Source organism: Aulonocara stuartgranti, assembly GCF_965226115.1.
Source record: "Aulonocara stuartgranti genome assembly, chromosome: 18".
Taxonomy (NCBI): Eukaryota; Metazoa; Chordata; class Actinopteri; order Cichliformes; family Cichlidae; genus Aulonocara; species Aulonocara stuartgranti.
In genome coordinates, this window is record NC_138954.1 from 21,052,666 (window position 1) to 21,080,525 (window position 27,860).

A 27,860-nucleotide genomic window follows, 5' to 3' on the forward strand; every position below is an offset into this window, starting at 1 on the left:
TTAATGTTCTTCGTTATTAAACATTTGCACATAAATAAGTGACATAGTATTCAGTACTTACTTAAAGTTTACTCTTCGGCTGCCCCTCATCCGCTGTTTGTTTTCAGCAAAATTATCCACACCCACCGCCGTGCTATGCATTCTGGGCCACATATGTTGGGCCACGAAGTCTACACTGCCACAGCCTTAAAGTTCAGGGAAATGAAGGATGCATTTGAGGGCCGCATTTCGAGCAGCCTTTGAATTGGGACAGCCTTCGTCGCGTTGCTGTGACGTAATCGGACTTAAAATGCGGCCTTTAAGGCTGCAGACCCTGAATTGGCCACAGAGTACAGGTTCCAATGAAGGTGCTGTGTTTGTTGTCATTATCAAAAATCCAGGTGTCCGGACGGAGCCTCATGTACACCTGGTCTCCTGCAGCCAGCAGCAGAGAAATGCCATTGGTGGCTGTCTCATAGCAATTTCAGCTGCATGGTTGTGCACTGTCACCATCTGCTCTCCATTCTTCATCAGACGCAGCCCCATCGGTCTAGTTGATAAATTATGACCAGAGAAGCTGAAGTAATAAACTCCTCTGACCGGAGCAGTAAAAATACCTGGAGATGATGGACACAGTTACAGCTTATATAACATCAAGAATAATCAAATCAGTTGAGAAATGCAGTACTTATCTAACAAATAAACTCACATGTGTATAAATACACATAATTATGATAAGTTTACCTGTTGCAGGGTTGTAAGAGCCTGAGTTAAAGTAGACATTTTTGTAAGTCAGTGTGATCTCTGCATTCATTGGTCCAGTATTTTCAACATTGCCAATTGATGCTCCAAATGCCACACGGTTGCCTGGAGTTGCATGGAAATATGGAATTATTTGGGCTTTTTTTACAACGACAAAACCTGAACCTGTATCAGTACACTGATAAAGATCTTTACATGTCAGAATGAAAACTTCCAGCTGTGTTATGTTCTTACCTTGGATTGATGATTTCAGATCTGCCAGCTGTTTCTCAGCATTATTCAGCTTGGATTCTAGTTGTCGTAATATTAGGAAAAGTTGTTCATTTGTCCCAGCAGACAGATGAGGTTTCTCAACAATGGAGCCTTCACTTTCAGATGCTTTGCCTGCTTGGCCATCCACCTGAGGGAAGGCAGCTGCACACAGATAGAAGAGGCACAAGGTTAGCACAGCTACTGCGATCTTCATCCTTTATAAATTTCTGTTCATTAGCATCAATCTGTGTTAGTTCTCCCCACAAGGCTCTCTCTCTCTCTATATATATATAAATATATATCACAAAGACAGAAGTTTCCTATTTTCTTCAGTTCCGATAAACAAGAACAAAGAAAACTCAGAGACAATATTTATTTTGAATTATACTTCATGAAAAAACAAGTTTTAAGCGCCATGAATGTAATTGTAAAAGTGTGCAATACAATAGTCTATTAGTCTTCTTGCTGGTATGCTCGTGGATAACAACATTTCCTATTGTGCTTTGGTGACAAAACTAGTTATATTTGTGGTGTGATGCATGTAGAAACCTATTGTTATCAAAGTACAATAAAACAGTGAAACGAACATGAGGAAATGAAACCTAGTTTAATTTTCCCAGTAAGATAATGTTACAGGATGTTAAAACAGTCTGGAGAAACAAGCTGTTTGTGTTGTATTTCTTACCTTTTCTAAAAAGCAAAAACAAAAAATAGATGTAATTAGAAGGGCTTTCAAACCTTCACTAATGTTGTTTATGTGATATGGGGAATTCTCAATCCCAAATAAAGCCCTTCAAATGAACCATTTCTCTGCAGATAATCATCCAGCTGGTCTATATCAGTATGTATTGAGCTAAGAAAGGTGGATCAAATAAGGGCTTTTTAAAATGGCTTAATTACTGCAACTTTGAATGTCTGTGGTGCAAAGTCTGGTAGTACCAAAAATATGATTAAATTTATAATTGAATCATGAATTCATGGTAAGACTTCTTTGAGTGTCTTGTAGCGATGGGGTCTAATGTTGGCAATTTAGACAAAGATATTTTTGAAGTCTGCTTTGAAACATTGATCGGAGAGAGAAAGTCTAAAGAAATAGCAGTTTTAGTGTACCACACATCTGCGGGACGGCTGTGAATAATTATTTTTCGTAGTGGTTAGAAAATATTTGCAAAGAAGTTCATGCAGTAATCACTAGTTAACATAATGTTTTTTTGACAGCCTGGCTGTGGTGAAAAGAAACCTGATGTGGCTCCTATTTTAATCTACCAGTGATGAACAGAAAGAAGTGCTAGCTTTACACGGGAAATTTTATACAGTGATAAACAATTTTTCCAGGACAAACAAAGGTCTTGTAGATTAGTGTTATGGGATTTCTACTTTGTAATCAGCACCATGGGAGTCGAGCATTTCTGATTTGTTGCTTTTTTGTGAAAGGAGCCCCAGTATAAAGAGTTGTGGAGGAAGAGTTTAGGTAGGACGTCTACATTGTGTTAGCACGTATCGTTGAAGAAGATAACATCACAGGAATTACTTTTCATGAACCTAAGGATAGGATGCACAAAACTAAGAGTCAGGCTTTTGAATGAATTAAAACTCTCTGAGTCTTTGGTAAATTAAGAAACCAGAGTGGAAACTGTTGCCTCTCCTCCTCCTCGCCCTGTAGTTTGAGGCTTCTGAGATTTAGTAGGACTCTTGTGTGCTGATTGATTTTAACTAAAGTATAAACCTAGATAATGTGTAACCAGGTTTCTGTAAGGCAACATAAATCAGTGTGTTGATCAGTTATTAAATCATATGATATCAGGAACTTAGAAGAAAGTGACCTAATGTTTAATAATCTATATTTAACTGATCTACTGTTTGGTGTATTTCAGGATGATATTTGTAACTCTTCCCTTTAATTATTATTATCATTTTCTTTTTACAATTTCATTACTATACTTAGTTTTTTTTTTGTCAGTCTTTTGGGTTTTAGGGAGATGACAGGAGGAGGGAAGCTGCAGAGAGGCACGTGAGACTGCACCTCTGCTTCCTGGTCCCAACTTTGAATAGTCACATTGTGGGAGGTTAATAATTTCTAAAATGAATGCTGCACCATTCAATGTATAGCATAGGTGTTATCTTTCCTAACAAGACCAGGACTTCCCTGTCTGTCAGTTATCTTAAAAGACCTCATTGGGTCGTTTTTTTGTTTTCTCTTGGAAATAGTCTACATAGCTAGAAGCTGAAGGACTATTTCCTCTACAGCATCAAACTGATTTTAACCTAGTGGAGTAACAATGAGACACAAAAAGACAATACCATTAGTGTTCCCATAACTGGTGCTTATTATTACAGTCAAATAATGTACTGGTGTTAATAGGCTGTTCTTGCAGTACTTGAGCATCTACTGAGGACCAAAAAAGAAGAAGAGCAAGTGGTAGTACATATTTTTTGGCAGCAGGTAATTTTAGATGTAAATTTTGTTACAAGCTCAGCAAGAATCTGCTAACATGTGTAACATGCAGTGGAGAAGAATGCAGCCACGCAGGTGTGCAGGTGGATAGCAAATGGACAGCATCTTCTAACTTTCCACAAGTACTCATTTATTTTAAATATCAAAAATCAGATCAATGGAAATACCAAAGTAAAAGCTTTACGAAAACCTCCGGTGCAAAAGTATGCCGCTAGTGGTCAGGTTGTGTCTGCTCTCCTGTTACGGCTGTGGCCATGAGGACCCTGTGTGGGCTGTTTTCTTTCTGTGTTTCTGTACTGTGCTTAAGACTCTTTCCAGGTCCCTCCCCTAATGAAGAGTAGTGAGCGGCTGATTGGACCATGGAGCAGGTGACTACCTTCAAAAAGCCGCTCTGACAGATCCACAGAGAGAGGGAGAGAGAGTGGAGCGAGCGAGTAGCTTGACAGCCGACCCTTGACCCTGACCCTGGTTTTCCCAGCCTGTATTCTTATTGTGTGTTTGTGTGAGCGTGAATTGTGAAAGCCGCTCCTAGTGCATTAGCTGAGAGCGTAGGCACTCTTGGGGCTGAAGCGGAAGGGGTGAGCCGCCTTTTCTTTTGGAACCGTTTTCTCCTGTTTTCCGGGTAGGGAGCGAGGGATATCTCTGTCATTTGTTTGTTCTGTTTCTTTCCTAGGGTTTAGTTAGTTTTTCTCTAGTGGGACTTAGTTGGTTTTGTTTATTATTTTGGCCTGGGCTCACCCTGGAGCTATGCTTCTTTTCCTTAAATAAAATCACCTTTTTACTCACAACTGGTTTGGATGCTTGGCTTGGGAACCAGGGCGGGGATTTGTCTCTCTCTCCTCCAACCTTTATGTGCGTCCCTACACGCCTAGACTAGGGGCGTAACATCTCCCCTGATGGTCACTTCTCAATGCCATGAGCTGCTTCACTTCTTGCCTACCAGCATGTCCAGTGATTTAGCTGGACATGAACAACTCATTCTACTACAGGGTTTGATTTAGGTGACAAAGACACAGGGCCCAGACAGGTCAAGCTGAAGAGCTATCCACATGATACTTTTGGTACACAGAAGCGAGCATTTAACCACAGCTGGTTTGAAAAGCACAACTGGTTAGAATATTCAGTCAACTAGAATGCAGCTTTCTGCTTTCCATGTAGAGTGTTTGGCAAAAACATCAAACATGATAGTTTGGTCAGTAGCAGTTGCAAGAACTGGAAGAAAGCTTTAGTCATCTTTGGCAAGCATGAGATGGCACAAACACATAAGGACAGTGTTGTTACATGGAAAAGCTACCAGGGAACTAGCAAACAGGGAAACGTTGCACAGATGATAGCAACTGCAAATGTGAGTGAGATAGTCGAAAGAAGAGAGTATCTCAGACGAATTGTTGCAGTCACCTCTATGTTAGGGAGACAGGGACTCCCTTTTCGTGGCCATGATGAAGGTGAAGACAGCCCAAACAGAGGGAATTTTCTTACGTGCATAGAGCTTTTAAAGGAGTTTGATCCTTTTCTTCAAAAACATAATCCCCCATCAAATGCACAGTATATCTCGCCAATATCCCAGAATGACATGATTGACTGTTGTGCCCAGGAAGTTACTAGTGTCATTGTATCTGAAATGACAAAGTCTAAAGTCTATTCCATCATGGCAGATGAGGCAAGGGATGAAAAGGCAGAGCAGTTAGCTGTTTGTGTCAGGTACGTGTCAGAGGGGGCAGTGAAGGAGCGTTTCCTTGCACTTGCAGAGATAAAATCATTTGATGCCCAGTCCATTGCAAATGAGATTCAGCAGCAGATCCAAAACAATGGTCTTGCAGAGCTTAAGTGTGTAGCACAAACATATGATGGTGCAGCCGTTATGAGTGGCTCCACTGGAGGTGTACAAGCACATTTTAGAAGGCTCCATCCTGAGGCTATCTATGTGCATTGTTATGCTCATCAACTCAACCTGGTTTTGTGCAATACTTGCAAGGCTGCCCCAGAGGCTGTGGAGCTTTTCAGCTTGTTGGAGTGTGTGTATTCTTTCTTCAGCACCTCCCTAGTCAGTCATCATAAGTTCATGGAGACTCAGGCAAAGCTTGGATTGACAAAAACTGAGCTTGTGCAACTTTCAAACACTCGCTGAGCATGTCAGTTGCGATCAGTCAGTGCAGTTCTTGAGATATTGCCTGCGATTTTGGAGTGCCTATCTGCAATTGGATCTCCCATAGCTGTAGGTCTCAGAGCAAAGCTCTACAAGTACTCAGCAGTCTATGCACTACTGATGTTTCAGTCGATTCTGTCTGTAACTGAAGGACTCCACAAATTCCTGCAGAAAGAGACTTTAGACCTGGCAGAAGCTTTTATCTGCAAACAAGCTGTGTGTGACACACTTAAGGGCAAACACTCAGATGCATTTGCTACAGAGCTGTATGAGAAAACCAAGGCCCTGTGTAACACCCACAGTATCCCTGAACCAGGTGCCAAGACAAGGCACAAACAGAGGAAAATGGAGGATTTTGTCCTGGAGGCAACTGTGGGTTCACGCACTGAATTGAACAACTCAGACACATTGAAAAGAGAGTTACTTTTCCCTTGTGTGGATCGGATGGTTGGCGAGCTTGATCAAAGATTTTGCAGTGTAGATGCAGGGCTAAAAGGCATTCAGGCATGCAGTCCTAAATCTGAGAACTTCTTGAGTGAACCACACTTGAATGAACTTGCAAAGCACTACAGACTTGACCTGAAAAAAGAGGAGGTTCTGGTGGCCAGAAACTTTCTTACCCAGAAAACAGAGGCTGGATGTCCACCCAAAGATATGTTGTCTATGCACAACCTCCTTGATTCAGACATGTTTCCCTCTCTGAAGGCAACCATCCAAGTTGCCCTAACAGTGCCTGTTAGCAGCTGCTCGTGCGAAAGGTCCTTTAGTGCACTGCGTCGGCTGCACTCCTGGCTGTGTCAAACAATGGGCCAGAAAAGACTTCACAGTCTTGCAGTCATGTCTATTGAAAAAGACACGCTTCAGCATCTGAGTCACAACAGAGTGATTGACCGATTTGCCACTCTTAAAAACAGACGTCATTCTTTGATGCTTCCACCTACCAAGTAACTGGTGATTGCAGCCATAAAAATTATGTACTTTTTTATTTTCATTTTTTTTGTCTTGTTATTGATGCAACAAACACATTTCCTCTGTTTTCTTGTTGTACTGTATTATAAAACAGACTGAAATAAAACAATAGATCTATTGGTGGCCTAGGATGTTTAATCTGTCCAAAGAAGTAGGAAAACAATTTCCCAGTCTTTGTTTTCTGTTTGTGAAATTTTATGCTCATTCACTACGTTGATTCATATCGTGTGCATCTCTTGGGGGCTAAGCCCCCCCTGTCCTTAAAACCTAGTGACGCCCCTGATTTAAAAGTAGAATGGGAGGCAGAGCCTTCAGTTTTCAGGCCCCTCTTCTGTGGAACCAGCTTCCAGTTTGGATTCGGGAGACAGACACTATGTCTACTTTTAAGATCAGGCTTAAAACTCTCCTTTTTGCTAAAGCATATAGTTAGGGCTGGACCAGGTGACCCTGAATCCTCCCTTAGTTATGCTGCAATAGACATAGGCTTCCGGGGATTCCCATGATGCACTGAGTTTTTCCTTTCCAGTCACCTTTCTCACTCATTATGTGTTAATAGACCTCTCTGCATCGAATCATATCTGTTATTAACCTGTCTCTCTTCCACAGCATGTCTTTCATCCTGTTTTCCTTCTCTCACCCCAACCGGTGGCAGCAGATGGCCCCGCCCCTCCCTGAGCCTGGTTCTGCCGGAGGTTTCTTCCTGTTAAAAGGGAGTTTTTCCTTCCCACTGTCGCCAAAGTGCTTGCTCATAGGGGGTCATATGATTGTTGGGTTTTTCTCTGTATCTATGAATCACAAATCACTTTTGTTGTGATTTGGCGCTATATAAATAAAATTGAATTGAATTAACAGTATATATAAAAGTACCATTGAATTGAAATTTTTCCTGTTCATTAGAGGTCATTAAAAATCTGAACCTGTTCTCTCCACAGCACTTTATATTTCCTTGCTTTTCTGCTGTTCTATTATAACTGAAAGCGTGAACTGCATGTCTTAACATGAATGATGATCGAAGGATTGAAAAACCTGATTTTTTCAAACCTAAGAACACTTGCTGTTAACCTCTGTGTAAGTAAGAGCTCATTTTAGCACAATGTCACTCAGTAGCTTTTAAAACAACAAATAAAATTGTGAAATTCTGAAAATTTCACCTATACCCTACCTCCCTACAGCAGCATTGAACAGAGTCTGTGAGTCTGCCTTGTAAGGTGAGCTTAGTCTTTGAAATCAACATGTAAGTTGATCAGAGAACTAAACATTTACTTTCACACTTGAGATTATATTTTTCATTTTTGCAGAGCACCTATAATTTGACTCAGCGCTGTGAAGAAAGTATAACATACTGGTACTATGTTAACCTCTGTTCACTTAAGCTTCATTTGTTTTAGTTACATTTCTGTATCATTAAGCAACAATGTAAACCTTGTGTAAAATACAATAAAGTAGGTTTATTTAAGAGGTCACAACAACTACTATGGGTTTAAAGCCAAAACTAGCTGTTTATTAAGACCTTTGATGAAACTTTAAAGGTCAATAAACATAATTTATAGATTGATTTCTTTGCATTTGTCACGGCGGGGTGCGCCGATGTGTGCGGAAACAGGACCCAAAAGCAGATGATGACGAGGAATAGTAATGATTAACAGAAAAGTGAACCTTTATTGCGATGACGGCAGGAAATGAACCAAGAGACCAAAGCAAACAGGCAAAACACTAAGAAACAAAACACTAAAGGTACTAAGACCAAAAACTATAACTATGACCGAGGTGGAAAAATAAACAGGCTAGGACTATGACTATGACTCTGGTGAGAATAAACAGACGAACTGACAATGGCATGAAGAAAACAAAAGGCTTAAATACAGACATGAGGTGATCAGGGGAAGTGGCGACACATGAGGAAACAGCTGACTGACATGAATCTAATGACAGGACCAGGAGGAGTGAAACTAAATACAATGACCAAAGAACACATGACACTGTCAGAATAAAACAGGAAACACTAAAACTAGACATGACAATACAAACTTAACATACCAAATACGTGATGAATAATGCAAGAACTCAAACAGAAAACCCAGGAACAATAACTGCCTAAACTAAAGGCAAATAGGAAATAACACAAAACTAACAACATCTCAAAAAATGAGAACAATACAAAGAAAGCTCAAAGTGCTGGGTCGGAGACCCAGCCTGTGACAGAGCCCCCCCCTTAAGGGCGGATTCCAGACGCCCCAAAACCTCGAAAAACAAAACCAAAAACAACCCACCAAGGGCGGGCGGTGGGGGTCCAGGACGGAGGGCCAGAAACAAGGCCAAAAAAACCCAAAAACAAAACGTCCATCAAAATCACAGGAGCGCAGGGAACAGTTCATGACTCCTCAGGGGGCCGACCCGGAGGGTGACGGTCCAGAAAGTCATAGTTCATGTGATCAGGGGGCCGTCCGTGCGGACGGCAACGGCGGCGACACGGAAACGGTTCAGGGGGCCGACCTCGACGGCGGTGACGTGGAAACAGTTCAGGGGGCCGGCCGTGCGGAAGGCGACGGGGCGGGAACCGTTCAGGGGGCCGGCCGTGCGGAAGGCGACGGGGGCGCCCAAGTGTCAGGCGTACCGGCCGAGGCTTGGAGGGCACAGGACCAGGCGACGCTGAAGCAGAGGCTGAGGCCGGACCAGGCGTAGCAGAAGCACAGGCAGAGGCCGGACCAGGCGTAGCAGAAGCACAGGCAGAGGCCGGACCAGGCGTAGCAGAAGCACAGGCAGAGGCCGGACCAGGCGTAGCAGAAGCACAGGCAGAGGCCGGACCAGGCGTAGCAGAAGCACAGGCAGAGGCCGGACCAGGCGAGGACGAAGACTCTGACGAGGCCGGACCAGGGGAGGACGAAGACTCTGACGAGGCCGGACCAGGCGAGGACGAAGACTCTGACGCTGAAGCCGGAGCCGGACCAGGTGGAGCAGGAGCAGCTGATGCAGAGGCCGGACCAGGCGAGGACGAAGACTCTGACGCTGAAGCCGGAGCCGGACCAGGTGGAGCAGGAGCAGCTGATGCAGAGGCCGGACCGGGCGAGGATGAAGGCCCTGAGGCTGCGGCTGACGAAGCACAGGCTGGAGCTGCGGCTGACGAAGCACAGGCTGGAGCTGCGGCTGACGAAGCACAGGCTGGAGCTGGTCCTGGCGTAGCAGAGGCAGAACCAGGTGACAGTGAGGCAGCCACAGGTGGTGAAGCAGAAGGTGGCCAGACGGGCTCCTCAGGCCCTCCAGCTGACGAAGCATGAGGCTGAACGGGCTCCTCGGGCCCGCCAGCAGACGTGGCGTGAGGCTGGACGGGCTCCTCGGGCCCGCCAGCAGACGTGGCGTGAGGCTGGACGGGCTCCTCGGGCCCGCCAGCAGACGTGGCGTGAGGCTGGACGGGCTCCTCGGGCCCGCCAGCAGACGTGGCGTGAGGCTGATGTGGTTCTCCTGAACCTCCAGCAGATGAAGCATGAAGCTGGCTGGGTTCTCCTGAACCTCCAGCAGACGAAGCATGAAGCTGGCTGGGTTCTCCTGAACCTCCAGCAGACGAAGCATGAGGCCGGACGGGCTCCCCGGGCCCTCCGGCTGACACTGAAATTGGCTGCACCAGCTGTACCTCCGTCTCCGGCTCCAAACCGGCCTGGATAGCAGTCCCACAGCAGCTTAGCTGAGCCTGATGGCTAGCTTTTCCAGGGCAAACAGTCTCTGTATAGCCGGGCTCATTAACCGGAAAAGTAGTGTCAATTTCAACAACTTCCTGAGAGAAAACATGAGGAGCCAAAATGTAATCACTCACTTGCGTTTGTGATACGGAGCGTCGGTGGCGCGCACGCCGCTTTTTCTTAGGAGTGGAAGACGGCGGAGCGATGGGTGGAAGTCCCTGGTAACTCCGAGGTCCCCCGAGAGCCAGTCGAGTTCCCCGGAAAGAGTGCTCGTGCTCCGGAATGAGCCACGGCTTCCACCGGAGCTCCTCCTCCAAGAGAGCGCAGAATATAGACTGGCGCTCGTCGTCGTCCAAGTCTATGGTGTGCGGCGCTTCCTCGCGCTGAACTGTGACAGGAGTATGGCGAGACTGTGATGAGGGCGTGGAAACTGGTGAGCTGAGAGGTGGTGACGCTGCGGCGAATCTCAGCGAACCGACACGAACACACTCAGGTTCCGGAGGCAGCAATGGAGATGACTGATTGTGGGGTTGTTGTGACTGGTGGGTGCTGGAAGCCATTTCCTGACTCGACAGTCCCTGGGCCTGCAGCATCTCCTTTATCCTCGTAAAGGCATCAACTATGGCAGGTGAGTCCGGGAGCTGGAGAAGGCGGGGATCCCTCTCCATAATAGCTTCAGCAGCGTTAATCATTACCAGCTTGCTCTTCAAATCAGGCGCTGTAAAGAAGCGGTCGAGGATCGCTTGGATCCGAGCAGTCTCCTCCAGACACTCGGTGAGAGCAGAATCCGCTGGGTCCATGACTGGTCAGTTCGTTCTGTCACGGCGGGGTGCGCCGATGTGTGCGGAAACAGGACCCAAAAGCAGATGATGACGAGGAATAGTAATGATTAACAGAAAAGTGAACCTTTATTGCGATGACGGCAGGAAATGAACCAAGAGATCAAAGCAAACAGGCAAAACACTAAGAAACAAAACACTGAACTGACAAAACACTAAGAAACAAAACACTAAAGGTACTAAGACCAAAAACTATAACTATGACCGAGGTGGAAAAATAAACAGGCTAAGACTATGACTCTGGTGAGAATAAACAGACGAACTGACAATGGCATGAAGAAAACAAAAGGCTTAAATACAGACATGAGGTGATCAGGGGAAGTGGCGACACATGAGGAAACAGCTGACTGACATGAATCTAATGACAGGACCAGGAGGAGTGAAACTAAATACAATGACCAAAGAACACATGACACTGTCAGAATAAAACAGGAAACACTAAAACTAGACATGACAATACAAACTTAACATACCAAATACGTGATGAATAATGCAAGAACTCAAACAGAAAACCCAGGAACAATAACTGCCTAAACTAAAGGCAAATAGGAAATAACACAAAACTAACAACATCTCAAAAAATGAGAACAATACAAAGAAAGCTCAAAGTGCTGGGTCGGAGACCCAGCCTGTGACAGCATTGGATTGGTTGTTACTGACATCTGCTGAGAATTTCATGTCAAAAGCACCTTTAGAAATACTTTTGGTGATGTGTTCAATACTTATTTTATTCACTGTCCATTAAGAGCTGAATGGTATTTTATTTAACAAATAGAAATTTTAAACACTCCACTGTTTTCCATCCTTCAATCTGGGTACAAAATGCTTAAGGATGGCGTATTTCCTTAAATGCATGTTGAGAGCAGAGGATCTATAATGCGGGATGAATCGTTACCTTCAGCATATAAGAGGCGGCACGCATACGAACCATTAAACAACTAATTTTATGTCTTTAAGGTTTTGTCAAGGGTGGGCAGGTAGGACACAGATGCAGGTCTCTCAAACAAGAATGAACCTTGTATTTTCTCTAGTTCTTTTCACAGGTTTCCATTTGTTGCTGTGTGCTGTTTGTGTCTCTCTTTCATTCATTTCCTGTTATTTACACAATAACTTGTTGGTTTGTGCTTTCTCTCTTTGATGTTTGCTCCCTGTAAACCACTACCACAATGTCAGAAGAAAATAAAGCATGGATGGCATTAAATCTTTTAAATGCCAATGAAAGTAAGGTCATTGTGTTCAGACCTTTAGTGTCTGTGCTGCTCCTCTTTTGGTCCTTGGCCTGCTGCATCATAATGTTCAACCCACAGTGACTATCCTTGGTGTCAAACCGTACTGTGATTTTTTATTTTTTTTTTGTGTCCTGTTTGGATCTTTAGCCATCAGAATTGTTGTCTTAAGGCCAAGAAAGATGCCAAGCGGATTTATTTTACCCAGTGGATCATCATGGCCTTGCCATATTGACTGGGGGATAGGACAGGGAGAAAGAATGAAAGAAAGAGAGGGAGAGAAAGAAAACCAAAGGGGAGAAAAGACGGTGAGAAAGGGTGGAAGAAAGAAAGAAAAACAAACAAAACACCTGGATCACCTGTATGGAGAAAAAAAAACAGAAGAGAAAACAAATAAGAAAGAGCAACACTGTGATTTTTTAATATTAAATAAACAGATAAATTCTGTAATTAAAGCTAGTTTTTGTAATTTGATGCTTTCATCCAGGATCAAGTCTTAACTTTAAATTTTTTGAACGTCTGTTTCATGCTTTTATCACAACATGTGAGGACTACTGTAACACTCTCTATTTCGGCCTTACCAAAGCTTTCCTTGCTTGCCTGCACTTAGACCAAAAAGCTAAGGCTCGTCTTTTACATGATACTCGCAAACGCCAGCACAGTTCCTCCATCCTGGCCTTCCTCCTCTGGTCCCCATGCTTGTTTCAGGATCCATTTCAAGATTTTACTGTGTGTTTCTAAAACAGTTAATAAATCAGCTCCACCATAAATATCTGAGCTGCTGACTCCATATGTTCCTTTAAGGTTGCTGAGGTCCATAGACCAGCTGAAAACCAGGGGCGATCGATTTTCAGTTATTGCCCCCAAACTGTGAAATGACCGTGTTACGATGCCCTAATCATTTCCTGGTTTTAATACATTTCTTAAAACTAATTTTTATTCCTTGGGTTTTAACTCAGAATGAGAGTGGTGCGTTCTTAACTTCTATTATATTTGTCATTGTTGTTGTTTTTTTATTGTTCGCTGAATTGTTGTGTAGTGTTTTGGTGCTTTGTAAAGCACTTTGGCAAAGTTGTGTACAATACGCTGTGTACGGTTGTACAATATTACATAATAAGCTCAACTTTTTCATATTGTTCCAATCCAGTACCATTGATATATCCATTACCTACTCCTTCATAATGTTTGTGGGTAACACTTCATAATATGGCCATGATTAAGTAGTCTAACTATAATCATAATAATTATACAGTCAGTAAATTTACGTAATGTGAACCTTTTTTTTTTTTTTTACATCTTTATTTAATATTCATTATTTTGATGTGTCACAAAACAGCTGGAGGCCGAGTACCAAAAATCAAAACCACATGCAGAAAATCCAAAGCGGATGCTGAGGAAAGGGTTTAACAAAGGTTTATTAACTAGCACAAGAATGATGGTTACGATGGCACTTGACTTAAGGCTTGACACATGGGGCTTAAAGGTCTTGGCCAGGGGAGAGGGATAAAGCAAGGGGACAGGTCCAAGAAAGCAACGGCAGCTGGCTGGTGATTAGGTACGTACTGGAAGAGAGGAGAGCAGTGTTAAAGCGGTAGCCAATGTGGAGTTCTGGAGAGGGTGGAAGCTATGAAAATCTTCGTCTTGGTGGGAGATGGAAGCGTTAAAGGAGAGGTGGTGCGGTCCAGTTGGGTTTGGTGATGATTCTGAAAGCCGGCAGGTTAACCAGATTTCCAAGATGAGTTGTTCAGTGTGATGGGATTTCCAGGAGTAACTAGAACACAAGATTGCAAGGTTAGTAAAGCACTTGAAAATCATAGACATGAAGAGTGAGGCCTGGTTACCAACATAGGGTAGTTGACAAACTGGCAAGGAAGCAGTGTCAGCAAGCAGTTTAAATCTCCAACCTAATTGCCTCAATCAGCTTCAGGTGAAGGAGGCTGTAGGCCCTGCCCATGAGTGGATATCAGGGAGGTCCAGACCTTCAGTGGACTTCTACAGCCACACACCCAGACCATGACATGATGTGTATGATGAATGGTCTATTATTTAAATGTAAAACTGTAACATTTATTAATAATATAAATAAGACTAATATAAATCTGATTAAAAAAAAACTTCTCCCTTTCTAGCTCAAAAAGAAAAATAAATACCATCCTGGTATGGCGGTGCTGTGGTTTGTTTGTTTTAAACTTAAAGTTTGATTGCTTTTAATTTAAATGTTATTCTAATGTTTGATAATTTTTTTTATTATTATTGTGTGGGTGTGGTAGCTGATGTGTTTTTGGCTCATGAAGTGGGTCCTGCCCGATTGTCAGCTAGGACTGGCTGCAGTCCCACTGAACTCCTGGCTGGATAAACAGTTTAAAAACAAACTATTATTTCAGACATTCATTTCTCACATATGGTCAATTCTGCTCATTTTGGTTATCCAAACACTTGACACTTCTGGCTTTGTCAATCCGTAATGAGAAAGTGAAACGATTTCTGTAAACAAAAAATAAAATCATCTAAGTAAAAGTGATCAGTACAATAGCACCAGCAAACTCTTGTTTAATGTTTTTTTTCACCTAAAATATACCATATTTGTTAAATTATAATTTTATGCGTGAACAATTTTTCTTCAAACTTCAGAGCATTTATACTGATAACCTAAGAATGAACTGTATGAGGATCTTTTATTTTTTATGTTTTTTTGTTCATGAGTAAATTTGAATATGCAAACGTGCAAAACCACATTGTAAATTTTACAGTTATTTAATATTTGCAATTAAATTTAAATGTATTTTATTTCATGGGGGGTATTTTATGTTTCTTTATTACAATATTTGTTTTGTATTTTGTTTTATTCAGTTATATATCATTCTACTTGATATATTTAATGTGGATAAATAGTATACATTACTTACCTTTGGATAATTAGTTGTTATGATTTAATTATTTACAGGGAGTGCAGAATTATTAGGCAAATGAGTATTTTGTCCACATCATCCTCTTCATGCATGTTGTCTTACTCCAAGCTGTATAGGCTCGAAAGCCTACTACACTGTAAAAAGAATAACCCTATTCAAATAAAAAAAAAAATGATGTCCAATTGTCACATCCAAAATATTTGACTTCATAGAATCCAAATTGAGTCACTTGATATGACCTGATACTTTTATGTTGATATAAACAATATTACTAGACTTGACTGAAACTTTAAATTTTGCATTGATCCAAATTGATTTTTTTACATAGAACCATATTTTAATTATTGAACCAAGCTAATGTATTCGCATCGAACCAAATTAACATGAACTAATATGTTTGTGTAGAAGCCAGGTAATTGATTTACATATATTCAAACTATATTTTTTACATTTCATTTTATTTCAGTTCGAAAATGCTCTGCATTTCCTATAAAAAACAAGACAGTTGGCCAACCAATTATTTCAAAATTATTTATTGTTCCAAACCATTTTAACTATAATCAATAGAGAGGATTAGTAATATACAGATTTAGTTTTACGACAGAAATGATTAGAGAAATGTTTGTTTTATAAAACCTGCAACCTTTTGAAAACCAGTATAAAACCTGCAATCTTTTTAGAACTGGTATAAAACCTGCAACCTGTCTAAAACTGGCATAAAACCATTATAAAAACTCTTTTTAAACCAATTTGCAAGTACTCAAAAATGTTTATATGTGCACTGTGCCTGTACAATGTAAAAAAAAAAAAAATCTAAACATGTATCAATGAAATCAACTTAAATCTCCCTTTCAAATGGGTGTTCTTATAATTTTTGAATGTAGAATACCACTGCAGGCCAACCAAGCAAAATAACCAAGCACACATGCACATGCATGTGCACATACACATTCACACATGCATGCAAACACACTACTGTGCAGTGTTAAGTTCACAATTAAGTTTGCGAATCTTAGAGGTCATCTTGTTAAAGTCAAGCTCCATCAGAATCTTTTGAAGAGCCTCAAAGGTGAACCTGAATCCTCGTGGATATTCCATATTAAGAGCATAACAGAGTCCAAAGACCATTGCCACTCCAGCTGCCACAGAAGGCAACTCATTCAGGACTTCCACACCATCAATGATTATCCTGATGTCTCGAGGCTGATGTAGGAGGCTTGAGTTGTCCCTGAAGACGAAGAGTGCCATGGTGGTACTCTGCAGCTCTTCCTCAGCTTCATCTTTCTGGGATATCTTGAGGTAAAATATGGAACAAAATGTACAAGTGAAGAACTGAAGTCTGGCACACCTGATAAATCTTTGACCATAATAAACTACTATTTTGATAGTTGTTTGGTCACAGACTATTAGAACAATTATTTGACTAATCAGATTGTGAATTGCATAATCAATGGTGGAACATTTTCATAAATGTTCCACAAAGCCCAAGAAAAAAAAGAAAACAATACAGAACCCTAAGATATTAACTTGATGAGTTGATTAATCGTTGCTGTCCTACATTAATCACTGCATTTAATAGCAGAGTTGTCAAATTTACATCAAGAGACTGCGTCTCATGTAGAGACAGAACAGATATGGACATACCATGTATTCTTTTATCAAGTCCTCAACACATTCTCCAAGGTAGATAATGAGAGATTTAAGTATACACTCCCTCCTAATGTCAGCATCAGCATCCTGCAGGAACAGTTAAAATTGTTACTATGCAATATGGAGAGTATGCTGCGTGAGAGGAATTTTCTTTCACCTCTCTATCCTCATAAGGTGACTAATGCACCTTTTCCACCGACAAATCGACACGGTGCGCTTGAGAGCAGTTCAGTTTAGCGTGGATGAACTCGCTTGTTGCGGTGGAAACATAAAGCGGACGTAACTGGGAACAGGGGCGAACCCATCTGGCTATGAAAAGTCACGCGCAAAAGTCTTTCTCCGCAACGTCACAGCCCGAAGAACAACAACAATCGCGATATATGTGTGTTTTTGTACTTTGCTCTGTCTGTGGTTTATTTTGATTGGTTTGATTTTTGGTTCTTGTGGAGGAAGTCGCCATGGTCCAAAGTCAATAGAGTATGGTTGCTGGGAGTTTTTTTTAAAGCCTTTTGTGGGAGCGCTTCTATATCACATCACGTGGGCACCACACACACCCGGGCCAATCAGGTGTAAAGGTGGTGGAAAAGCGTCCGCAGGGGGCTAAAGTGAACTGAGCCACACCGTGTTCTGTCGGTGGAAAAGCGGCATATGCTTTCTTGTCCCTAAATAAAAGTTTATACGTATATATGTATGTATGTGTATCTGGCGAGTGAGAGTGAAAATGTGTCTCCAAAATAAAATTTTGTTGTAGTTGTGTGTCACGCTAAGTTATTTAAGGACTAGTTTATGTCAATGGATGAATTTACTGACTGACGCGCAGAAGAAATTGTTCTTTATGGAGCCCAGATGGTGTGAATGATGAGACCAAAAACTGCAATGTCTTGTACCAAAAATATATTGAATAAATAGGGGAAAGGGGAAATGGAACAAAATAATTAACACAACACACAACGTAAATGTCCACAATTAAATAATAAATCAGTGCTGTGATTTTTCTGTGCAAGAGTCCTTTTGCTAAGAGTCCTTTTTTTTGGTCCTTTTCTTTTTAAAGTTCACTTTTAAGGTATTCCTCCTTAGGGTCCAGCTTCATACAAGGGGGAAATATGTCCGTAATCCAAAGACGGCTAAGTGGGGGAAAAGAAAGAATGGTCCTACCGGCTCGCCACTTCAATATGAAGAAGATCAATTCAAAGAGGGAAAAAAAAAACCTGACCTGTAGGTCAGAAAAATGTCCATTAGCACATCAAGTTCAATTCAGTTTACCGGTAAAAAAAATATGCTCTTCTGCAAGTCTAGGTAACAATGCAAATCATAAATCATCATCAATGTAAAACAGTTAAATCATTAATCATCTTGGCTACGTAGCTTAATCTATACATTCCAGTAGCGTTCGCTACAAACAATACAAAAACAACAATAAAGAAAAACAACTGTCTAACAGACAGCATAGCCGAATTCAAGGCAACACATAACAATAATCTTTCAATCGCACTTTGTTTCAAAGTAAGCCCATTAACATGCTTAAGTAAATAAAAGTGTTCAAAAACAGCGGTTTTTGAACCGGAGTTCTGCTTGCGGTGGGAGCGCTGCCGCACAAAGTCATTTTTTAATCGCGAAAACGATCGGCTGGTTACTGACAACCAAAGGTTGAAAGATATTAAGGACACTTACCGCTGAGTTTAAAGTTTAAAGATGAAATGAGGGGAGAAAACGCTTTGTTTTCCAATACCGCTCTAAATGCCATAAGCTCACAGCCACAGCAGGAGTCGAACCCGGAAGTATCCCTCCACAGCCGGTTTTCAGAGTTGCCGCGACATGGAAGGAGCCAATCAGAAGAGGGACCTCAAATCAGCTGACGTGGGTCATGTGACAGGGAGTAGTTGATATGGGTTACATGTGCTCTGTACTTGCATAATGACAATAAATCTCTTCATTCATTCAAGGACAAAGCCCACACTTCCTTTCAACATTTTTAAAGGTCACAGACATAATCACTGACGTTACCAAAATAAAACTGTAACAGGATACAAATTCTCATTAGATACAGGGGTTAAAATGCTAATTGTCATGTTAATAGTTAATTATATACACCCTACCTGATCAAGAAACTCTAGGATTATGGCAGTTTTTGCTTTGGTTGTCCCTCCTTTCTTTCTGATTATTTTAAGTAGCTGTGGGGAGTGCTTGTCCAGCTGGGCCATGAATCTGGTTAGCAGGGGAACTGCAGTAACCCGCAGAAACTCTGCATTAATCTGTACATGAGTAGACAGTGTACAATACATTTTTTTAAAGACCAACTTCCAACAAGAAAAAGTCAAAACATATATTTCCCATTTCCAAACTATGATAAAAGGCATTAGTACAAAAAAGTTAAAATTATACCTCTTCCATCTGAAATAGACCTGGCCATCTTTCCAAGAGGTTCTTGATGTCAGGCTTCTTATCCACAACCTCTTTCCTCCTGAATTTGAAGGTCCTGGGCCCTGTTTCAGGAAGCCGGTTTAGTGGAAAAACTGAGTAAGTATACCCTGAGTTAACGAAAACTCTGGGTTTTCGGTTTCACAAAGCGAGTTCAGCTGCAGCCTGAGTGAGTCACTATGACGACACACTCCGTGAAGCTAACCTGCCCCCTAGCAGGTTTACTACAACTAACCCTGACTGTCTCCGCCCCTTTGTCGGAAACCTGACAGTAGGAAGTGTCGGACATGGCGTGCCACTTCCTTGAAGAGCCAGTAGATCGTGAAGCCCAAATTCTCCGCAGAGCTCTCCGCCGGGAGAGAGTGATCAGAGCGCGTTTGGACATTTTATCATTTCCTGATGATTTTCTGTGCGAACGTTACCGTTTCTCAGCACAATCTATAATTTATTTGGATAACATCCTCAGGCCATATATTACGCATGTGACACATCGCGGACATGCTCTCAGTTCATTGCATATTATTTGTATTGCACTTCGGTTTCTTGCAAACGGGAGCTTTCTATATAATATTGGTGACGCTGAGCACGTTTCCAAGGCTACCGTCTGTCGGGCAGTCAGGAATGTTACAGTTGCACTGAAACGTCTCCTGTACTCGTCTGTGGTGTTCCCCGGTCACAGACCCACAAGATTTATCAAAGAGGGATGCCACAAAATTGCAGGTATCAGGATGACCAAAACTTAATGTATGATGTGGTGATACTTGGACTACTACTTAAATTGCACATTTATTTTCAGGGTTCCCAGGCGTGATTGGCTGTACAGATGGCACTCACATTCCAATCATTGCTCCTTCAGTAAATGAAGGAGACTATGTGAACAGGAAGTCTTTCCACAGCATTAATGTACAGGTACATAGTTCCCTGTAGCATGTCAAACTAACAAATTATTTCATTATAGTAATGGATGCTAATTTGTGTTCTCTGCACTGTGAAGATCATATATGATGCTGCCAACATTATCACAAATGTGGAAGCCAAGTGGCCAGGCTCTGTCCATGACTCACAAATATTCCGTGAATGTACACTGAGCACAAAATTTGGACATGGTGAGTTGAGAATACTTTAAAATATATAAAGACCAATTGCTTCAGGGACATTTGAACTGAAGTGTACCCTTCTGTCTTAGGAGAGTTCACTGGCTACTTGCTTGGTGATAGGGGGTATCCATGTTTACCCTATTTGCTTACCCCTTACCCTGACCCTGAACCGGGCCCACAGCAGCGATATAATCTGGCTAATTGCAGGACAAGAGCCAGAATTGAAATGACTATCGGAATGCTTAAGGCCCGGTTCCAGTGCCTGCAAAGACTCAGGGTCACCCCAGAAAGGGCATGTGACATTATTGTGGCATGTGTGATTCTTCACAACATTGCCACAATTAGAGGAGAACACTGTCCTTCTGAACCAAACATCAGCAGTGATCCAAACCATGAACATCCTGACCCTCCCACGGACATACAAGATGGAAGAGCAGTCAGAGACACCATATGTCACAATCATTTCTTTTGACCCATCACCTCAACATGTTGAAAGAAGAATAAACAGATTTTTTGTTCAACTGGCTTTATTGGTCGCCTGTATTTCCTGTACACAAAGTATTAAAAGATATAAACCTCATAAAGTGTCTCTGTTGCTTCCTCCTCTGTAACAGCTGTCAATGTTTCTTCATTATTTTCCTGTAGTAAAGAAATAAACAACATTGCTGTTCTACTGTAAACTCATATAATCTGTGGAGTATTACTCACAACTGCATGTTGGTCTGGCTCAACAGGAGGCTGCACCAGATGCAGTACACCACCACCATCAACTGATAGAATATGAGGTTTATACAGGTCACTTATAACTTACAAGGGACCAAATGGCAATTAACAAACATACCAAGCACCTTACACTTCATTGTCATTATGCTCTCAAAGACAACCAAGGCTGAGGGAAGGCAAAATCAGTAGGAAAATAACTTCACTACAAAATAATTCATTATGGTAAAGAGTTTATCAAATGAATGTGTCGCACTGCAAAGGTGACTGTGAAGAAAGGATGTATGCACATCATGTATTATTTTGAAGTTACCCCCTATGTAGGCACTTGTGTCTTGCGGGGTTATTGCCTCAGAGGATGTCCCCGCAGAGATGCCTTCGGCCACAGGGCGCCCACTGTTTTGGCTGAGGGCCAACTGCTCAGCCTCTGTGAGTGGTGGTGGTGGAGGACCCCCACCTGTTTTTCGGGCCTCCGCTTTTTTTCTGTTGGCTATAACGGGCCACATTTGAGCATACAGAGTAAGCAAATATGTACTTGTAATGTGCTCAGATAATTTCAATAAGTGCTTACAGAAAGAAAATTAATGTAGCCTCTAACTGCAATTGATTTACATCGGACAAACAGACCAAGCACTATGGCTCATAATACAATTACACCTTACCTGTTTGGACTATATTTTTATATTTCATTTTTACTTGCTGCCAGGCACGTTTGGGGCCTGTTGGGTTGCACCTGCGCTCACATCACATCACAAAATAAAATGTATAAAATAACAAATAAAATAACATATGATAAAATAACGTGTTAAATGGGTGGAAATCCCTCGATCAATGTTTAAATTAACACTCACGCATTGACTCTGTCGGCTATGTTTTGCCATGCATGCTTTTGCAGCTGTGGCTGTGTTACTTTTTTCCGCGGAATTTGCGTGTTATCGGCATATGCTGCCATCAGAATTTCAGCCTCAAGCGCTGTGAAATACATTGACCGCGCCTTCTTTCCCTCCGTCTCCATGGTGACTCGCTTAATCTGTGCTCCGCTTATCAGGGCTTTATGTATCCTCGTCCGCGCGCTTCACTTGGGGTTAAAGCAACTCCGCGTTGACTGAACTAATTGTTATCAGCCTTTCTGAAACCGAATATTCCGAGTTGGACAGTTTGGGGTTACTCAACCGTGAGTGTCGTTTTTCACTCTGAGTTTTCCAAACCGGCTTCCTGAAACAGGGCCCGGGCCATCAAACGTGCGCGCACAAACACAAGCTTGTGTCTAGAAACTGCGAGCTCACCAGAAAAATTCAAACGAAGCGGAGCACGGAGTTATACTATGAATGTTATGAACTATGAACTTATGCTAGCTAGCTGTATCCACCACCGATGCATCGTGGTAACGCTAGCTAGTTAGTATACTGGTAAAAAACGGCTTTTTGCCTAACTTGCATTCCCGACTGTGATAGTCGGTTGCTGGTAACCAGTTCTAACGTCGCGCCGGATAACTAGCTAGCTTGTAGCTAGCAGCTACAATCATGCAAAAATTAGGGGTGGCTGTCGACCAGTGTTGATCAAGTTGCTTGAAAAAAGTAATCAGTAACTAATTACTGATTACTTCCCCCAAAAAGTAATCCAGTTACTTTACTGATTACTTATTTTCAAAAGTAATTAATTACTTAGTTACTTAGTTACTTTTTAAAAACACGATTTACAACCTGAATAGGTAATAAAGCGATAGATCTTTCAGCCCAATTCTACTTTTTCTGCATAATCCATCATACAAAATGTAATGGAAAAGTCCCTTTTTAAAACTTGTTTTATTAGTTTTAATCTTTTAACTTTATGCATCAAGCAAAAATTTAATTATATGCAACATTCTCTGACTGGAAGAAATTTATTTAATATTTAAACCTATTTTCTGCACATTCCAGCACATTAAATAATTTTTTGTGTGTGTTTACACTCACTCTTTCAAATAGATGCAAGTAAAACACAGCAGAAAATAAATGAAGTCAAAGACTAGCGTTCATTTTGTATGGAGTGCCAGGACTGCCATAATGAATTAATTAAATACACCATTAAATAATTAATTAAATGTGGCAATAATTAATTAAAATTGGATATAATTAATTAAATAAATAGTTATGACACATGTAATTAATTAATTATTGACACGTTTAATTAATTAATTATTGACACATTTAATTAATTAGTTATGTATTTCACATTTTAATTAATTATTGACACGTTTAATTAATTAATTATTGACACATTTAATTAATTAGTTATGTATTTCACATTTTAATTAATTATTGACACATTTAATTAATTATTTAATGATATATTTATTTATTTCATTTTGGCAGTCCTGGCGCCTGGCTCTCATCATGAAATAATTTTATCTGTCAGCCTCACCCATCAAACTCAGGGGGCGGGGTTAACGCTGCCCATGCAGCTTCTCTAACATTTGATTGGTTGCCGTGCAAAGTAAGTCAAAACAGGTCGATCCTAGATAATCGATTGCTTGTGTAGACTTGGGGCAGCCAGGTATCCCAGAATGCAGATCAAATCACAGGCAGCAATGGTGGTGGTGTAGTTTTAAAATACCTCGTTTTTCTGTCACCAGCTACACTTTTAACAGTGTTTTAGCCGCGAATGTCGCGACGTATGTCTGGTCAGGTTGTCAACATAGAACATGTTTGCAAAAGTGCTCAGATGTTTTCAGAGATTTCACTAGCTCTGCTAACAATTAGCATGCAGAGTGCACCGAGGGGGTTACGTTAACCGGTTTGTTTAGATATTCCACTCTCCGTGTTCCACATGTTGCATTCGCGATTCTCATTTTCACCGAACGATCGTCTCTTTCCGCCTGGTCTTGTGTCTCTGTGCTTCTGTAACATAAAGAACGAGCTGACATTTTTCTCACGAAACCAGCGATCAGCTCAACAGACCCTCAGTTTACCTGCATGCATCCTCCTCCTCATCTGTCAGCTGTTTAACACCTGCTGCTAATTCAAGAAACACGCCTACGTTACCTGGTGATAGTCACAGTTTAACTGGGCAGCCGGTACTCGATATAAAGCAATGTCAGCGCATTTTTCTGCACAAGATAAGTAAATATAGTGTTTTCCCCGAGCGCAGAGCTGCTGGAGCTTGTTTCCTTACAGAGCACTTTATAGGCGAACCAGCTTCATCAGCGGCTGATGTCCAATCACCGGCACACAGCTTTGAAACCTCAGCTGAGTTTTAGCTCTCAGTGGTTAAACGCTGGACTTCATTCACTCAGGTTCTGTCTGTCGGGTCACGTTTATGTCGCTGTTTTATTTACAACTGAGCAAATCGGTTTGGCTGAGGTTAAAGTTACGTTTAATAACTGCATAGTTTCACAGACGTTTAATGGTTCACTGGCACATGTGTTAGACTGAACTATCATCTAAATATCATCTGTTTTTTAATAGTTATTCAACTGTATTCTAAGCACCAGCTGTCTGTTAGAATGTGATTTTTTTCTCTGTCTGTTGGCAGAGGTATAAAAATGCGCAGGAAAATCTGACGTGCATGGCAAACTTCACCGACGATATTTAGGGAGGAATAAACACACATCAAACATAAATGAACCATTTGCCTGTCTCCATAATTGAGAGAATTTTCTCTTCTTATGTCAACACTCTCGCTCTCTTTTTTTTTTTTTTTTTTTTGCTTTTTCGGTCATGTTATGTTTACCTGTCAAAGGCTTGTTACAAACTATGAAACACATCGTGCAGACTTCTGGATGTTAGAAGAAAACTAATACTGCTCATGAAGGAGACTAAAGGCAGGAAGGTGTCCTTTAAAACTAAACATGTTAATAGGACCTCCCTATTTATATCATAGTTTATGATATAGCACGTGTATTTCTGATTTCAGTGTAGTGGTGAACAGTCGCACAGCTCACATAGGCGTTATCTGTGATACTCCTTAACTATAATTTATCCAAGTTAACTTCAGTTAACCATTCAGACAGTTCTTTTGCAATGAAAAACATAAACACCCATGCTGCCGGTAGGTTTTCTCAGTGCCAGCTGTTAACATTATAGCTGCTTATGCAGTAACCATGGTAACCACGGACTCTGAGCGGCTGGATCGACGGAGGTCAGACAACAATTTTACATGTATGATCTTAAAACAGGACACAGCCACTATACGTGCTGGCCTCATATCAAATGTGAAGGCAGACTGAGTCTATGTTTGACGTTTGCTTTATATCTAATCTTCCTTTTCAAACATTTAAACAGCAGCGAGTCTGCAGCTGAGGGAACACAAACTCAAATTGTCGGAACAGGTTTGCTCGTTTCTTGGATTCATTTGGTGATTTATTAAATCTATAACTGTTATTCTAATCTGCTGCTGAGTCTCTTACACTTTTCTTTATGCTGTATATTTTCACGTCTCTGGAATAGTTGGAAGTTAGATAGTCAGCTGGGAAACTTTGTGTTAACTCATGGAGCTGAGGATATCGTGGATATGCTGACCTCGCTGCGTGGTGTACAGAGCGAGGTCAGCGTGATTAATATTCACAATAAAAATATTAGCCGAACATCATGAAGTCTGTATGTGTTTCATAGTGTCGAACAACCTTTGTACAGTTAAAGCCAGCAGTTACTACATGACGGAAACACCAACGTTATCTCTTTTATGCGTTTTATACACAGGTCACGCTGATTACTGAACAAAAACCCAAAGATCAGATGTTAAACAGATTTATTTGCTCTCTCGCCTCCTTAAACATGTTTTTAATGTTAGTTATAATTCAGAATTGGCGACTGAAACACGTAGGACACATAAGAACATCAGGAAATAAAACACCGATAAATATAACCTCAGTAAAAGAAGTCAGCGGGGGTTACTACAGCTGTGTACCGGGGCCTGCGCTTTGTTGGTGGGATTGCTTGCGAGGCGAGCGGGTCTATCCCACGCTTTGCCGTGAGACTGGGCAGACATCTCCGAAATCATCGAAGCACTTTTGCAAAGAGGCTGTATCTTGACAAACCGACCAGACACATGAAGATTAAACCACTACATTCTCGGCTAAAAAGATATTAAAACGGTATTTGGTGACACACAAACAGGGTTTTTCAAAGTTCAGTTCTGTTAGCTTCCACATGCAGGTTGTTGTGTGCTAGAAACAATGGCCACCAGGCCAAAGCAATGGTTTTGACTCGATCAGCGTTAACCCCGCCCCCTGAGTTTGATGGGTGAGGCTGACAGATAAAATTATTTCATGATGAGAGCCAGGCGCCAGGACTGCCAAAATGAAATAAATAAATATATCATTAAATAATTAATTAAATGTGTCAATGATTAATTAAATGTGTCAATAATTAATTAAAATGTGAAATACATAAATAATTAATTAAATGTGTCAATAATTAATTACCGTATTTCCCGGACTACAAAGCGCACCTGAATATTAGCCGCACAAGCTAAAATCAGGGGAAAATCCTGTTTTGTACATACATTAGCCGCACCTGACTAAAAGCCGCAGGTGTTTCAATGTTGACTTATCATATGTAAGAGAATATGCACAAAGGGAATTGTCAGGAAAGAGATGGCTGTTTGGAGACACACCCCTTTTATTAATATTTTGAAAAACAAGTTATGGGTACATATTTGCACATGTAGTACATAACAGTAACCTACAGCACACCAGAAAAATAGATTCGGACTACCTTTTAGGCTCAGGTGCAGTGACACGGCTTTAACAAGAAGAAAAGTCAGTCATTCACCATCTTTCTCTTCTTCCTGCGCACTAAAACCACCAAAGTCCTCTTCTCCAATGTCGGAAACGAACAGGCTCAGGATGGCTTCGTCATCCACTCTCCGCTTCTCTCCTTCGTTGTCACTTTCAAAACCAAAGAAATCCTCGTTGTCAGTGGCAGAGTCGAACACCCTCAGAAGGGCCGTGGCGGTGTCCTCCTCTCCATCATGCAGCAGTCCAGCCCTTCAAAATCCGTTGGTGATCGTGGATGTTTTCGCATTTTTCCACGCTGTCAGAATCCACCGGTGGAGTTGGGCATAACTTGGTTTTCGCAAGTTTATCGCCGCTCGTCATCCACGCCTCCCGCTGAACGCGTAGCGCTACTTTGAAGTTTGTTTTTCGCGCTACTTCGTACGGCACTACGTTGCCTGGCGGACGGACATGTGACTAACATACCACTCTTGAACCCCGATCCTTCCGCCAGGCAACGTAGTGCCGTACAACAGCGGAACAAACAAAACAAATCGTCTTACGATATGACAAAAATCATGGACAATCCATAGAAAAGCCGCACCTGACTAAAAGCCGCAGGGTTCAAAGCTTGTGCAAAAAGTAGCGGCTTATAGCCCGACAATTACGGTAAATGTGTCAATAATTAATTAAAATGTGAAATACATAAATAATTAATTAAATGTGTCAATAATAAATTAATTAAATGTGTCAATAATTAATTAATTAAATGTGTCAATAATTAATTAATTAAATGTGTCAATAATTAATAAAAATGTGAAATACATAAAAAATTAATTAAATGTGTCGATAATTAATTAATCACATGTGTCATAACTATTTATTTAATTAATTAATTCCAATTTTAATTAATTATTGCCACATTTAATTAATTATTTAATGGTGTATTTAATTAATTCATTATGGCAGTCCTGGCACTCCATACATTTTGCTCTATTTTCACCTGTAAAGCAGGAGCGGGGTAGGCGGAGGTTTATCCTGGTGCAGGTGTGCCGCAGCAGTCAGTTGA

The 27,860-nt window shown here is 41.3% G+C and overlaps 1 protein-coding gene and 2 long non-coding RNA genes across 4 annotated transcripts; 1 reads left to right on the forward strand and 2 right to left on the reverse strand.

The window, feature by feature from the left end:
* Nucleotides 1-486: 486 nt before the first annotated feature.
* Nucleotides 487-1,061, reverse strand: LOC309693102. Its single transcript, XR_014272572.1, has 3 exons — nt 976-1,061; nt 724-846; nt 487-596 (listed from the first exon to the last, which is right to left on the reverse strand). It is a non-coding gene; the product is annotated as an uncharacterized lncRNA (long non-coding RNA).
* A 14,730-nt stretch (nt 1,062-15,791) lies between these two features.
* LOC309694345 (uncharacterized protein) lies at nt 15,792-27,841 on the reverse strand. 2 transcript variants are annotated; one of them, XM_082514369.1, is made up of 4 exons: nt 27,795-27,841; nt 19,244-19,344; nt 18,958-19,113; nt 15,792-16,504 (listed from the first exon to the last, which is right to left on the reverse strand). In XM_082514369.1, the coding sequence occupies exons 2-4, from the start codon at nt 19,250-19,252 to the stop codon at nt 16,184-16,186; spliced, it is 486 nt and encodes a 161-aa protein (XP_082370495.1). In that variant the 5' UTR covers nt 19,253-19,344; nt 27,795-27,841; the 3' UTR covers nt 15,792-16,183. The 2 variants fall into 2 exon arrangements, 1 of the variants encoding a protein (XP_082370495.1); XR_014272852.1 differs by lacking the exons at nt 18,958-19,113; nt 19,244-19,344; nt 27,795-27,841 and adding an exon at nt 16,856-17,448 and having other exon boundaries at nt 16,240-16,504.
* LOC309694346 lies at nt 19,404-21,288 on the forward strand. Its single transcript, XR_014272853.1, has 3 exons — nt 19,404-20,188; nt 20,274-20,385; nt 20,466-21,288. It is a non-coding gene; the product is annotated as an uncharacterized lncRNA (long non-coding RNA).
* Nucleotides 27,842-27,860: the final 19 nt, after the last annotated feature.